This window comes from Pleuronectes platessa, chromosome 2 (assembly GCF_947347685.1).
Source record: "Pleuronectes platessa chromosome 2, fPlePla1.1, whole genome shotgun sequence".
In the NCBI taxonomy this organism is placed as follows: domain Eukaryota; kingdom Metazoa; phylum Chordata; class Actinopteri; order Pleuronectiformes; family Pleuronectidae; genus Pleuronectes; species Pleuronectes platessa.
In genome coordinates this window covers 3,124,702-3,141,289 of record NC_070627.1, presented here as the reverse complement: position 1 = coordinate 3,141,289, position 16,588 = coordinate 3,124,702, and the positions used below count along the sequence as shown (strand labels likewise).

General features: G+C 43.0%; 1 protein-coding gene across 1 annotated transcript in view; it reads right to left on the bottom strand.

Annotated features, from left to right (window-relative positions):
- pmepa1 (prostate transmembrane protein, androgen induced 1) overlaps nucleotides 1-8,046 on the bottom strand; it is a 40,743-nt gene extending 32,697 nt beyond the window's left edge. Inside the window, 1 exon segment of the mRNA XM_053411287.1 lies at nucleotides 7,049-8,046. Coding sequence (XP_053267262.1) covers nucleotides 7,049-7,145 — 97 coding nt within the window. The 5' untranslated portion in view covers nucleotides 7,146-8,046.
- Nucleotides 8,047-16,588: the final 8,542 nt, after the last annotated feature.

Here is a 16,588-nt window from a genome sequence, read left to right as displayed (position 1 = left end):
CACATGACAATGACAAAGTGACACACGTCAATAAGAAAGACGAGTTTTGACTTTCTGTCAAGCTATGAACACTGTAAATACAGACATGACGGCTGCTTTTGAACACATGTTTCATATAAAGTGGTGTGGCGACGTGGTCTCTGAGAAAACACAATTAACTGGAGGTGACGTGATGTCCGGAGCAGCAGCTAGACATGTCACATATGGTCAGATGATGATGTCATGCAACTCGAAGAGACTCAATAGAGCAGAAGCATCAGACACTGAAATGCACAACAGATAATCTCTTCTGGTTTTATCAACAAAACAAAACAGGTGCAGTTTCCTCATTTCAGTTTATATGATAAACGTTACATTGGTTCTGAAAGTGACTTGTTACACGGTCACAGGGAAACTTTGGTGTATTTTTGGGGGATTTCACGTATTAACTTAGAGAGGGGACTTTTGTATGACAAACGTACCTTTCACACATTTTTGGTTCAGACTCAACTGGAAACTCAGAAGGTCGGGACCAGGTAGGGGTGATAGTGAAGTCAAATCTCGGTCAGATTAAGAGTGGACGTCATAACTTCACGTATGAGCGTAGCTCTGCTCTGTAAACTAACGTAATTCACTCTCTCACCGAGCATTTCTTACATTGGTTAAGCAAATTATAAAACACTTTGACATCCACTATCCAGCACTGTCCTTCAGAAACTGAACCATTCGGGATTTTAACCAACAAACAAGGGAGACTTTGTGGGCATTTGAAAATTTACCAACGCAGCAACATGGATACTCCTTGTCTCCATAAATTGAGTTTGCTTCAAATCCATAAAATTCAGAGAAGCCATTTTTTCCGATGTATCTATAAACTAAGTTTCAATACCGTAGGTCCACAAACCCGGCGAGTTGTCAGAACCCCTCAATCAAACCTTCTTCCATATTTACAATAATTTAACCTTTTCACCAGTTAACCAACATTTAATACTTCTTCATTATGTGTGTGTCTATATGTTTTTTTTACTGAATGAAAGAGTGTTGACAGTTTAAGCCAAATGGATTTTATACAGATTCAATAAATCAAAAAAAACCTACAGCAACCTAATCCGGGAGCTTTTTTCATTCTTGAATAATGTGTCATCGGCTAGGGATTCAGTGTCTTGCTCATGGGTACACAGGTGGTTGCGGGGATCAAACTTGTGGCTTAACGCAGGGCTACAGTTACAGGAGTCTGAGCAGAAAAGACCAACAGGCACATTGTGTCCTTCCTGCTACCAACGCAACAGTCACTTCCTGCCCACTTAGGAACACTCTGACTCGTTTCCCTAGAATTCAATAAACGCCACTACCCTCCAGCTGAACTCAACACACACACGCACACACAGACACACACAGACACACACACTCGAACGCTGTAGGTAACGTTTATGTTGGCTATAGACACAGACTGGGGAGGTGTTGATGTTAATACGACCAGACGTTTAGTAAGAAATGTACAGGGAAACCAGGCGGCTGGTAGGAAATCATTCTTATGAGCTGATACCAGCAATGACTTCACCATGCACACACACACACACACACACACACACACACACACACACACACACACACACACACACACACACACACACACACACACACACACACACACACACACACACACACACACACACACACACACACACACACACACACACACACACACGCCTGCACGGCTAGCCTATGAGTAATGCTGATGTCATGTGCTTTGACTAGCGATGTCTGCCGCTCAGAACAGATGTGTAATACATATGTGTGTGTGTGTGTATAAGTGTGCATTTGTCTTTCCTCTTATATGTCAGTGGGTGTAACAGGTATATGTAACCCTACAATTACAACTCCACAGATCCAGATGAGGGAGGATGTGCAGCAGAGACACTGGGACAGATTAATAATAGTTTAACGTGAGTCAGGAACCTTGAAGCTTCTCTGTACAGTAAATCTGGATTTACAAAGTTAAATAGCTGAAAGGTATATATGCTTTTACATCGTGCATGAACACAACAATCTTTCAACATAACGGGATTAGAAGTAGGAACTGGTCTTTTCCCAACTCAATCTGAACTCAGCTAACTGGGTTGCTTTATGTGTTTTAGCCATGAGTTGTACCAATGACTGTAAAGTAGAGATGAACAGTAAAGTTATGTGTATGAAGTTTTAAGCATCTATTAGGGAAAAAACACTTTAATGGCTAATTAACCCAAACAATCTGACCGTTTTTTCAATAATTTGCCTAATTTCTTTCACTCCTATGATCCCATGGTTGTAGATGGAATTTGGCATCGTCCTAATGGTAGTTAACATTCAAAAATATATTATATATATATTGTCCAATTTACTCTGGATAATCCACAGAACACAACCCTGTCAACAGTTTCTACAGGGACTAGTACATTGAACTACGTTGCTGTTGAATTTTGCATCGTGATGGACCCACAGCTCTCTGACACAGATACTTGAAAACCTGGACAAATGAAACCAAAACTGTCGCCATCGTTTCTTTATTGTCTATTTAGAGGAACTGACCCTTGAAGGCAGCTTTGCCTTCATGTGACAACATCTGTTACAAAGCGAGGGCTCATTTCCCAGAAGGCTCTTTTGAAGTGAAAGTCTGGGGAACCCCTGCTTATTCTATCAGGTCTGCCTCGTCTTTTGATCACCTCATCTCGAGTGAATAACGTGATTTTCCCTGTGCTGTACTTTCTTCCCGCGTCTCTTTCATCTTTCCCCTCCCCACTCCGGTGCACACGGTTTCATACAGATGGAACATCTCGCACGTAACCTTGTTTTTGTTTTTATTTACAGGATACTGCTTTGTTCGTTCCAGAGTCTAAACGCAGGTTTTCCGTCAACTCCTACTCGGTGTTTCTCTTTTCTTTCCGCAGTGTTTCTCTCTTCTCTCTTCTGGCTTCACTGCCTCGACACCTTGTTCTTATTTTCCAGAAACATCACTCTCCTGTTTTTCACTCTCCCTCTAGCCTGTTCTCTCCTCTGCAGGTTTATCTGTTACCCTTCTTGTGTCGTCCAGACTAAACATCACGTCTATTCTCAGACTGAGGAATTGTATGTGTGTCTCGCTGCATTCTTATCATGTCTTTCTGTCGCAAGTCCAGACAATCTGTATTACACTGACTGATTGTTACCGCTACAACTATTAGCACTGCTACTGTTCATGATTCATGTGGACACGACTTTCCAGAGATGTCGTTTATAGTTTGAGTCTTAATGTTACAGCATGCAATGTCCCCCTTGACTTTGTGGAAACAGTTTGGGGCCAAGTCCTGTTTTAAAATGACAAAGCCTCCATATACAGGCATAAACCGAATTTAACGATGAATGAGGCTTCTCTCCTTCCTCCCATTGTACAGAATGAAGCCAAGATATCCTTGATATGGGCACCACCATCTTGCACAGTAGCTCAGTATGTTTGGTTTGTACATGGCCCTGATGACGGCTTCGAGGGACTCTGCTTGCCTTTATAAGTCAATACAGTAATGGTATTCTCAGTTTAATCTGGCAGAATTTGATAATCTTCGATAGAACGTGGACAAAGGAACCCCTTTGAGAAAAACTGGAATGCCGAATATGACAATTTCATCTTCTTTAAAGTGGTAGGTCAACACTTAAACAGAACTAAAGGAAGCTCAGAGGAGACTTTTTATTTTCTAAGGCAGCTGAAAATGTTTTCCATGTCACGCGGAAGGTCTAATGCCATTTTAGTGTGCCGGAATCGAGAGAGCATCGTGACTGGTGTGGAATAACTGTGTGGTATGAAAAGACAGCGTCTGGACAAAAGGGTTTGCCGTGCATCGCAAGTCAAAGGATGGGAGCTGAAACCGACACCATTACAACACTCATCCCCACTAACCATGTTTTTAACTTCCTCTCTTCTTTTTAAAAGACTGAAAAGTACCCCGGCTATTCAGGAGCACTTACCCAGAGGCAGTTTGTGCACTTAAATCCTAAATCACTAATGTTCTGCTTTTATTCCTGTCTATAACACATAGTGTACAATGGTGGGCTACACAAATCAGTTCGCTGTTCTGGTAATACGCCCATGGGAACGCTTGTTTTCATTATATATTATTACTTTTTGGTAATTTTCAAATTCCTTTTTTATGTCCCAGAAGGTTTTTGTTTCAGATTTCAGATTCCCCCCCATCAGTTGTGTTGCAATGGCAATAAAGTGTTGAATCTTGACTGTGAGCCAGACCCATTTTTTTCCAACATCATAAAGCTCACAGGAGAAAATCGCCATAAAAGCCAGGTTCCAAAATCTGTTGGGAAGCCTCCAATACAGAGCAGAGATCAATGACCAAGGAATTACATGTTCAACCATCAGTATTTTCCTGACCACCACCTTTTAGACATGTACGACTATGTAACATTTGTATGGTTCTATAGATATTTAAACTGGCCTTTAAAAATATATAAATCTTATCGTGTCTTTGTTTTCACACAGGCCACCTCATATTCTAAACCCTGGTTGAGTCTGTGAGTTGTTGATTCGTATCTCTTATCATGAAAAATTAACTCATTATATGGATATTTAAATATTTTATATTAAGTCTTATATCAATGATTCATATTTCAATTATTTACTGGACTAATTGATTCACGTTTGATCAATCAAATGTCAAATCGTAAAAAAAAACACTTGGTTTGTCTAACCAATGGTCCAACACAAATATTCAGTTTAAAGCTGCAACAATAGTTAGACTGAGGGAAAATGTATCAATAACTATTATAAAGGTTTATTAATTATTAGCCATTTTATGAGCATGTATCGAACATCGCTGGGTCTTGGACTGTTGGCTGCATAAAACAAATTCTTTAAAGATATCACATTCGTTAGGTTTAGGAAACTATGATGAAAATGATGATGTTGATTAAACTACTAATCATCTCAGTTAGTCAACTCGTATTGCTACTTCTACCATCATTACAAATAAGACCTTCAAAAACAATGAATAGAATTGTTAGTCTATGAGATATTAATGACTTATTTTTAAGATAGAAATCCAGTTTCTCCAGTTCAAATATTGGCATTTGTTAATCTTGAAAATGTAATATATTTGGTTGTGGGGATGATGATGAAGCAGAACAAGGCAAACACCGTGAACCGTGAAATGTGATAAGCTTCTGTTCATCATTTTCTGCCTTTTTTTCCTCCTGGATTGATTAATGGAAATAATAAGCGACTGATTGACTGACAGATCATAATGAAAGATAAAGTTGCTTGTCTTATTTGAAGGCGAGGAAGTGTTTTGCTGAACACACACACACACACACACTCAAACCCACACCTATCTTAATTCAGACTTTGCATTGACTTCTATTCATTGTGGACAGCCTACACAATCCTAACCCTTAAACCTAACATATCCATAATTCACACCTTATAACCAGGACCTCAAAAATGACGTTTTCCCCTCAGGAGAAGTGAGTATTTATGCTGGAGAAGGTCCTGTAGAGGCTACACAACCCAGTACACACACACACACACACACATTCACACACCTTACAATAAAAGATACTGGGAAGCTGCAGCTCTCCCATGAACAAGAGAGCTGCTGTAAAATCAATGAATTTCAAAGTTGCTTGTCTTTTTGTAAAGGCACTGAAGTTTAGTGAGTCAGCCTGACCTCTGCTGAGCACACACACACACACACACACACACACACACACACACACACACACACACACACACACACACACACACACACACACACACACACACACACACACACACACACACGGCTAACTCAAGTCTTTATCAAGACTTTGCATTGACTTCCATTCATTGTGAACAACCTGACATATCCACGATACACACACTCTAAACCAGGACCTCACAAATGATAAGTGAGTATGTATGCTGGAGAAGGTCCTGTAGAGGCTACACAAAACCAGCACAGACACACACAAACACACACATCACAATAGGAAAATTGCATACACACGCACAGTCCCCTGCTGGGAATCAAACCCCTAACCCGGGGAGGCTTTAAGTGCCTTGCTTCACCAGGCAACACAACAAATACACAGACATTAAACTCGTGTATGAATCGACACAGGGATTTCCCGGCCACGACCACACACACACACAGACACACACACACAGAGAGCGAGCGAGAGAGAGAGAGAGATACGTGCACGCGCCCACCCGCACGCGCTCGCAGGCAGACGGCGAGACAGACGTCTGGCTTTGCTCGACATGACGAAGCGGCGACACAAACTTCCAGCTCCCGCTCCCTCCTCCTCCTCCGGCGGCGGTGGCACGGGAAACCAAACACTTACCGGCGGCGTAACATCCACCGCAACCACCCCCCCCCCCAACTTACACGCACTTTTTAAACCGCCGATAAACCGTTAAAAACACATAAAAAAAGAGCCCCGCACACACAGAGTCAAGACGTACATGTCTGCGTGTGTCCGCCAAAGAGAGAAGGCAGACCCCAGCCGGAACCCAGTTGGAAAAAGGGCCAAGTTGCGCAGAAAACCGCCTCCATTGCGAATAAAGAGGCGAGAAACTCACGTAAAAACACCGTATTTGAAACGAGGCTGCGGCGGTGCTCGGTTCGGCGGTGTCGGGAGGGGTGGGGGGACGGGACGCCCGCGGTGCGTTCGGTTTTGGGTCAAGTTCAACACCGAGCCTCGGAGGAAGAGGGGGGGGGGGGGGGGGGGGGGGACTTAACGTCTTTGAGTGAAGCTAGCGATTTTGTTTACGCGTGTTTTAAGCTAGCGACGCTTTTAGCGATGTGTGAAGAGAAAAAAAGCCCCCCCCCCCCCCAAAGTTACAGTGGTGCTAAAGCTAACAACAACATCTAGCTAGGTACCCCCCCCCCCCCTACCCGGCACATACATGTCACCCTGTGACCGCTGCACGCACGGCTACTCGAAAATAAAAAAGATGCCGCCGCCTCCGCTCGAGCCGCGGAGCCGCGAAACACCAGGAAAAAAGCCCCCCCGAAAAAAAGTGAAGGGAGACGGAAACAAACATGGAGAAGAAGTGGAAGTTACTCACTGATCTCCATGCTCTGGAGCGAGGTGAGGCGCTTGCAGTTACAAGTGCAGGAGACATTGGCGGCGGTGGTGTTTGGAACACCCATCAAGTTCAACATTTACAGCCGCCGGAGAGCAGACATCCGCGGGCCGGGGTGGAGGAGCGCGAGAGGGGAGCACCGGAGAACTCCAGAGAATCCTCCTCCCTTTTCCTCTGCTTCTCTTCCAGCCTCCTCTGCTTGCTTCCTTCCTCCGCTGCGTCCGTCCTCCTCCCGTCGGTTCTCTCCACCTCCTTCTCCTCCTCTTCCTCCGCAGCCGGTCAGCCAGCCAGTCTATCGCTCTGTGTGTGTCTCTCTCTCTCTCTTCTCTCTCTCTCTCTCTATCTCTCTATCGGCTCACTATCAAAGTGGCCGCACAGTCTTTACATTTACTTTGCTGATGTTGTTCTTCAGTCGTATAGTTCTGTTACTTTGACTGTTCGGTTCCGTTCGGTAAGAACCAGCCTTCGTGTCTCTGCGCCGAGTGACCGGCTCCTCTTCCTCTCTCTCTCTCTCTCTCTCTCTCTCTCTCTGTCTCGAGGGATTTCTCAGTCTCTCTCCATCTATCTCTGTCTGCTCCTCTCTCTCTCTTTCTCTCTCTCCCTCTCTCTCTCTCTCTCTCTCTCTCTCTCTCTCTCTCTCTCACTCACTCTGTCTACTCCTGTCTGCTTCTCCCTCTCTCTCTCTGTCTGTCTGCTCCTGTATCTCTCTCTCTCTCCCCCTCTCTCTTTATCTCTCTCTCTCTGTCTACTCTATCTATCTCTCTCTCTCCCCTTCTCCCTCTTTCTCTCCTCTCTCTCTCCCCTCTCTCTCTCTTTCTCTTCTCTCTCTCTCTCTCTCTGTCTGCTCCTCTCTTTCTCTCCTCTTTCTCTCTGTCTGCTCCTCTCTCTCTCTCTCTGTCTGCTCCTCTCTCTCCCTCTCTCAATGTCTCCAGGGATTTCTCAGTGTCTCTCTCCCTCTCTCTCTTTCCCTCTTTCTTGATGACACTGTCTGTGTCTGTCTCTCACTTTCAATTTCCACTTGCTTTTATAGAACATCACAGTCTGCCACTGCATTTAACACACAACCCCACACAGACACAGACACGGACACACACAGACACACACACACACACACGAATACCTAAAAAGAAAGGCCTTTTAACCATTTAACTTATTTTAATTAATGCATGTACCTCAGAATGCTTTTGAAGACCTCAAACAAAGAAAATTATTTCATCATGGATTTCAACATTTTACTGAAAATTGTATTTAATACAATTTCTCCTTTGTCTGTCTTTGTTTAATAAACCTTAATAAATTCATAAATCTTGGACTTTTCTGTACAGAAGACACCATTATCCTCATTATCATCATCAATCAATCAAATGTGTCATAGGGCTGAACAAGGTGCAACATCCTCAGTCCCTCTCCCAGGACAGACAGAGGTGCAATAGATGCAAAACTACATCTGCTGCTCACTAACATCCGCATGAATTAGTGCGTTAGAATGTACAAGGTATATTCACCATCTTGTCCTATGTTCTAAAATGGGACAGTTTAGTTTAAAAAGGCATAGAGGTAATGGTGTCTGATCTACTGAGCGGCCACATGGCTTCAGATTCATTTTTAGCTAAAGCACTTGAAGATGCTAAGGTGCACAACTGAAGTCATGTCCCTGACATCCTCTGGTGGCTGCTAACACCCGCTAACATCAACTAGTAACTTGAATTGTGCAGAAGACCTTCAAACAAGGGTTATTCACCAGCTTTTCCCATATTGCAAAAAACAATATTTACATTAGAAGTTCGTAATATGTCTTGCTGTTTAAAACATGTGTCTTTTCGGGTCCCTAACATAGAATTTAAATAAAGATGGAAGACATGTCTCCACCCATAGATATATATATAAGGCTAGATGTCTCTTCTGCGTTTCCAGCCAACGGAGTCGAACGTCCGCACATGGCGGCCATCTTGCGTCAGGGAGCTCGCTCATCCATAACATTGTGTTGGTAGTGGTACATGTACTTTTTAAAGAAAATAAAAGAAAAGAATTCTTGATGTATATGTGTAAAGGGAATTTGTACCTATTTAAGAACATTATTCAATTTTTTCGAAAATAACATCATTATTCATAAGTATGCAGTGTCATAACTACATCTCTGACATTTGTAAAAAAACAAACCGTTTAAAAATCGGTTGAAAATTGAACAAGTTATGGTTGTTTAAAAAGTACAAACCATTACATCACAATGTTATGGGTGAGCGAGCAAGATGGCCGCCGTGTACGGACGTTCGACTCCATTGGTCGAGACATTTAGCCTTATACATATATCTATGTCTCCACCTCCTCCCACTTTCCAGAAATGAAGACAAAATATCCGGGATTAGAAAGCTGCCATCTTGCATCGATTATGCCATTTAGAGGTTGCGCAGTAGCAGTCGGTGGAAAGCCGAAGTCCCACCAATACATCATCTCAGCTGTTAATCATGAGGTTTTACCCGCCCCCCCTGCAGCCAGCCACCAGGGGGCGATCAAGAGGGTTTGGCTTCACTTTTAGAGAGTGTTTATGTCATAAATTTTTGTCTACTTACGTACCATCAGGAGCAGATAAAATAACACATTTTTGCTTTGAGTCATTTGGTATTTTGTCAGAAAACCCACACAATGTGATTTTATTGTGACAAGATGATGACGCTGGAAGATAAACGATTTTCTTGAATCATCACCGAGCCCTAAAATCATCTTTAATAATCCTGTGGATGTGATGTCTGCTTTTCTTTCCATCCTATGTGATACTGGCCCAAACTAAATCTAGATTTAGAAACCTCTGAACACACAATGAGTTAACCTTCAGTGTCCGACCCTTGCAACTAAAATTCAACACTTTCTGCAGCAGCTGCACGATGAAAACCCTCCACTGGTCTTCAGCTGCTTTATTCACCTGTATTTTGTGGCCTTCGCGAATAAAAGGTCAGAAAAGTGGTGATTTGAACTTGAACACTGTGGCTGAATGTCCTGTGACAGAACATGAAAACACAGAATATTGTATTGTTACTCAAAAAGGTATCGACAAAATGTAAGTGACGGTTTCTCATTAACACTTACATATGCAAACTGAAGCTCATTAAGAAGGCAACACACCTGTTTACAACAAATTTCCATATAACCTGAAAACATTCATCCCAAAAGGGCTTTGAAAGCAGAATCAAAATGTTAAATATCAGTGTCCTTGAGTGTGTGTGTGTGTGTGTGTCTGCAGTGGATCAACGTGTGTGTGTGTCTGCAGTGGATCAACAGAGCCAGACAGCATTGCGTCACCTCCATGATTGACAGACCCCGGGGACCAATGAGGCGGGACTGAAGCAGCGTGTCTCATCTGAGTCAACTTTGTAATTAGGTCTCTGCTGAAGTTTTATAGCTGCATGTTAAAGTGGTTTTATTGGCCAGCTGGACTCACAGGAGATCTAATCACACGGATATGGAGAAATATACACACTGTCCACATTCTTTGCTCAGAGTTCACAGGAAATTAAACTTGTTTCCTTTTGAGAGAAAAAGAGAGATTACAATATGAAGCAAACATATATGGCAGGTCGTAATGACGGACTCAAACTTGTGACCATTTATATCCTGAACTGCCTTTTTTTGTAAAATGTCGAGATTTTCAAAGGCACATCAAAGCCTCACCAAATAAAACTGGATGCACCTTTTTCTGTGAACACCAACCACAACTGAACAAAATCGAAATTTGAATATGATAACGTAAAAACTGACTCTGTATTTTCTTCTTCATCTGTGGTGTTTCCTGACTTATGATGAATGAGCTGGTTAACATGGATTATGAGAATTCAAGATGATGACCGTATATAAATAAATGCATATAAAATCCTTCAATGAGAGGTAGGTGTGGATATTCTGTACTTTAAACAAACTACTGATGCCGATTGTGATTAATTTCAACAGACTGAATGGGCCCAGGCACAGTAGTGCAGCGGTTAGCACTGCCACGTCCCCGCGAGAAGGTAGAGGGTTCGAACCCCGTGGAGTTTGTATGTTTGGTTAATTGCAGACTGGACAAAGTGAGTGAATCTGATTGTGACTGGTTGTTTTGTCTCCTCAAAGAATAAACAGTATAAATGTAGGATTGAGGGTTTCATGGTGGCTTCATACACCAGTGTAAAGCAGTGTGTAGAGCCTCTGCTGCTCCCTGCTGGACTCCAACAGCACTGCCACCAGTGACACCAGGCCTGTGTAGGCACTGGACCAAGTGATGGACAGACGTCCACCTCCCCTCGTACTGCTGTTATCAGGAACTGGATCAAGTGCAGTGAGATACTGGATTATCATTCAACAGAGAAAGTTTGAAAGTTCTCTCAGACTTATCTCCTGGAGCTCTGGAGAATAAACTTTTGGAGGAATTTTGTATTTGCTGTTGCGTTGCGAGTTAAGTGAGCAGACAGTTCTTGGGAAGAGAATTCAATCACATCTATTTTGACCCATTTACAAATTTATGCTGTTGCTGCTGCTGCAACTACACTTAATAGCTAGTTCAGGCCTATGCTTTTTGGGGATTTATGCAGCGGTAAAATCCCAAACTATATCATCTAACACAGAACAAAGGCACTCACATGCAAAGAAGTTCTACTTTAGCTGGATCTAAAAAAATGTACTGTTGGAAAAATCAGACAAAAGAGCTGCACATATTCAAAGAAAATCCATTTTAATAAAGCAACATTTCAATCTAACGGAGATATTTGTCAAACTTGACAAAAATAACCTCGGTGGCATTCACTCCTTCCATAACAAACTGAAATGCCCGAGGTGTTACTTAGAAAACTAAAGAAATTCAGCTCGATGTGTATCACAGTGGAAGAAAGATACAACCAGGATGTGATGCTGTCACGTTGCCTTGTCATTTAAAGTGCCTGGGAGCCGTCGGTCTAATATGTCAGAATTCAGCCTTCCTCATTGAAGCTAGATCCAGACTGTACATATGTGTTTGATAACAGCGTTTTCAAGCTAAAACGATCTCTGTCATCAAGAATGTTTTGGCTCTCCATGAGTTTGAATCCATGTCAATAGTAACAAACCTTGGAGTTCAAATCACATGACCACTCATATAAAATGGGCACGCCCATCCAGACGCCAGGGTGCTGCCTTGGACGTATCTCCGCCATCATCTCAAGGAAAAACTCTGAGACTCACCAGTAAAGACATCAACTTGGAAAGATGATGGAATTTGACAGCTTTTGGCGAAAATTGCTGTCGCCAGTGTCGATGTGCTACAAACCCAAAAAATCCTGATTTCAACAGTGGAATGTAAACGTCACCCGGACTCCACCCAAGAATGTTCGAGGTATTTTCCTGTGAGTGAGTCTGACTCCAACAATCTCCTGCTGCTTTATTCATATCAAAAATAACAACCCAAGAAAATGGAGTTTTCAGAACCAAGGCATCATCTAGAGTTTATGTCTGGAAAGTGCTCTACACTGTTTGTTTACATGTGTGGTTTGTGATGTAGTGAAACCACAAAGGTAGAGCTGTCTGTATGAGGCCTTGGCGCAGGCAGCCGGCTGACACACTGATAGTCAAGCTGTGAGTCAGTTTACCGTCTAAATGGGCTGAGTCACCAACACGGACACCCAGGTGCGGTCATTCTTTGTCTTCCTCCCTCTCCATCCCTCTCTCTCTCTCCGCCAGTCTCTCTCATCCCCTCTTTATCGCACCCTTCCTTTGTACGACTGAAGTGGGTGATTCACTAGGCCGGCTCTTTCCCTGCCCGTCTGGCTCTCTTTCAGAATGAGTGTATCTATTTATCACTGTCTTTTCTGGTGCTCAGACTGAAATTGCAGTGTATTAGGAGAAGGGGCTGCACCGGTGGAGGAGGTGGAGGAGGTGGAGGAGGGGTGGCTGTTGTTTCAAGGAACTGGTGAGAAGAGGAAACACAATCCAGGAAGGTCAGTTTGAGTAATAGCTCCTCGAGTTGTTGGTAATTCACCACCTCGTGGTCAATCAAACCAGACCAACGTCTTTCTCTAATCTAAACCGACTGCAGCCGAATCACAACCATAAAAACGTCTCATAATGCTGTAACTGCCACAGTGCAACTATTTCTTTTTTATGGAAATCAATGAGAAACCCAATGAAGATGTTACTGATCTTTTCATTAGGCGTATTGACATGTTTTTGCAAATGACAGATTCCTTCCATCTATGATTCTCTAATTAAACCAATGTTAACGTAAAGACGAACACTTGAACAAACATCAGTACGATAAGAACTACCTTAAATTTACCTATACTGCAGCCGGCCAACAGGGGGCAATCCAGATGTTTTGGCTTCACTTTTGAGGAGCTGTCATATCGTCCATCTTTATTTTACAGTCACGGTCGAACCCAGATCCTTCTTACCGCTGCACCACTGTGCTGTCCCTTGTCGGATGTCTCATTATGTTTATAGAAAATAGTCTGGACATGTTTAATTATGTGTACATCAGAAAGTATTTGTTTTCGCTGAGTCAGAGCAAACAGACATAAAGCAGGAATTGCCAACTGAGGACCAATGTTTGCCTGAACGATATGGAAACATTAGTTTTGCTGTAGTGAAAGCGGTAAACACGTCCTGACTCTTTCTTCAAATAATTGGTGACTCGTTAAATATTTAACACAATTTACTCATCATGCAACAAGGGTCCCCTGGCAGTGAGTAAAACCATGAACGCTGTGACCACCAGGGCACCCCCACCCATCTTCTCTAGGTGGCTGCAACTATTAACTGATATAATGGCTCCATTATACAGAATTCAAGTGGCCCATCAAGACATGACAGTGAGCTAACGTGCACAATGCCACGACCCAGAAAATAAAATTAGCTAAATGCAAATCAGCGATAACCAATTTTAATATTCACATCGAGTTCTCCCTGCTCTGACAAAATGTATTCCTGTGAAAATAAAATAATTGTTTGACTTATATTATCCTTTTCATTTGTATGGTTGTACCACTAGGTTTTTAAGTTTTTTTTCTAAAGCTACTGCCGGTCCCCTTTTATTTTTAAAACTCCATGGCTCGTAGCCTTCTCTGATTCGCCAGGCTCCTTTCATATGAGATAATATAAGAAACATTGGGTATTAGCCTCAGCTATCAGTGTAAAATCAAAGTGCTTGGATGTAGCCTAAAGCAAATTGTCAAAGGCAATGCTACGGTTGCTCCGAGCGCCGTCCTTCATCCTCCATTAGGTCTCGTCATGTCATCAAATTTCTTTGACCTCGTCCAGGTTTCTGTGATTCTTTCTCCTTTTCTCTCCTCCTTTTTCTGCATCTTCTCTTTCTTGCCCCCCCCCCCCCCCCCCCCCACACACACACACTCTCCATCTCCTAATCCAAATCCTTCACTTTGTAATTTTCTCTCCACTTATCCTTCTGCCTCATGCCGTCTTTTTCACTTCAATTCAATTTGCCATGCATTATTAGTGAGGGAGACGGATGCATGATTGCCAAAACAGGAATAATTTATTTTTTTGCATCTCTCTCTCTCACTCTTTCTCTCTGTCAGTGTTTGTCTCTCGACCCAGGTGTGTGGCAACTGCGCCTAATGCCTGCATTCGGGTTAATAGCCGTCAGAGTCTTAGCCGGTGGCCAATCCCGTTGCAGGTGGGATTAAACAGGGATTAAGCGTGTTTCTCTGTGAAAGCAGACAGACAGACTAGTACTAATCTGACTTTAGCCTTGTACCGAAAAGATGGCAGGCTTGTGCAATCCCACTCTTCCGCAGCTGCATTTTGTGTACAGTGTGTGGGTGCGTGCTCATCGTTCTGGCTTGCTTCCACCTTCATGGGAACCAAATGTCGTTGAAGAGCAGAAACGTGAGGGAAGAAGAAAACTCCTCACGTCTACAGGGGTTCGTTCAGCTCCAGGGTTTTGTGTTAAGACCACAGTCGGGATTAGAGCTCAGGTATCAGGGTTTTACCGTCACGGCTAAAATGCTTAACATGACTTTTAATCAACAGCAGTGTTTCAAAGCACGGCAAACGTTTCCCCAAACACGATCAAAGAAGAGTTTCTGTAGAGGCTCTCAACAACAGGAAAGAAAACTGATTGTTTACAGTGATTAAATATTCAAAGCATGTTTCAGTCCAGACGAGAGGCTTGCAGGATGAAAAAAAAAAGAAAGGTTACCAACAATTTCCCAAAATTGCAAACAGTAAATACAGCTGGAACGTTATAAACCTGCAAAGCCATTGCAGGATTTGACATGTTTCTCAACGCTTGATGGTGCCTGACACGTAATCAAAGCAACTACCAATCACAGGTTCATACATGGGACACGCGGCATAGTCCAACTTCGTGCTAACGTGCCACGCTATCCGTCCAAGCAGCGCTAAAGGAAATAAACTCCACAACCAGATGCAGGAGTGCTTCTAGGAACTTTGAGGGCTCCATGCAAAAGGGAACTGGGGGGGGCCTACATCTAACCAAACCGACCCTGATTGGCTGGTTCAAGTGCTTACGCTTGAAAGCTTGTAAATAAAACACTGTAGATACAGGTGGACGACATGACAGCTTCCTTAAAGTGAAGCCAAAGTTTCTTGATCGCCGCCTGGTGGCTGCATTATAGGTCATAAAACCTTCCTCAGCTATGTTCGCCAATGGGACATTGACCAAACTAAAAAGTAAAAATACACTTTGAATTCATTTGAAATAAGGTGTCTGTAATATTAGTTGTTCTTGTTTATGTTGTGTCAAGTGTCCACTGGTTCTATAAAAACAGGTTAAAACATCCTGATTGACAGCTGCATGGCGGGACCTCGATGACGTGGCTCTGCTGCACAGATACTGGGAGGAAGTGGAGACACGTCATCCATCTTTACTTACAGTCTATGTGGGAAAAGTTTTCTATTCTCAATTTCTACCACATGCAATGTAACCACAATGCACTTCCTCCATCACATGATGTCACCTCATTCAAAGTGGATGAGCTGCATTTCCATTTAGGCTTCCAACATATACGTGTTTGAAGACCCACCTGGTTTCTCGGTTTGGCCACCACCACTTGGGTTTCAAGCAGGTGACGTGACAGGAAGTTGGACTAGGCTGCAGATTGTCAGACTTAATCACAGTTCACGTCCTGTTTTCAGTCATCTCACCTTCCCCGAATTCCTATCGCAGCTGTGACCTTGTGCACGTCTGGTACAAGTTGTGCTCGCACTAAGTTTTGCTGCAGCCAAGGATTCTCAGCAAGTTTTCGTTAAAATAAAGTGGGAATTAAATGCTATAAGGAAACACGAGACCAATAAGACCAACGTTAAAATACCCTTTCTGTTCTCTGAGAAAGTATTCTCTGATTAAAGCTTGACATTTGACTAAAATCTGTGCTTCAGGATATTATAAACAGGTACACGCCTGGCTGCACACAGACACACACACACACACACACACACACACTGTCGCCCTCTCCTCTCTGCAGCAGCTGTGTGAGGTAATGTCTGTCTGTGTCTGTGTAACACCCTGCAAGAAAAACAAATCCACCTGTCTCTCTCTCTCTC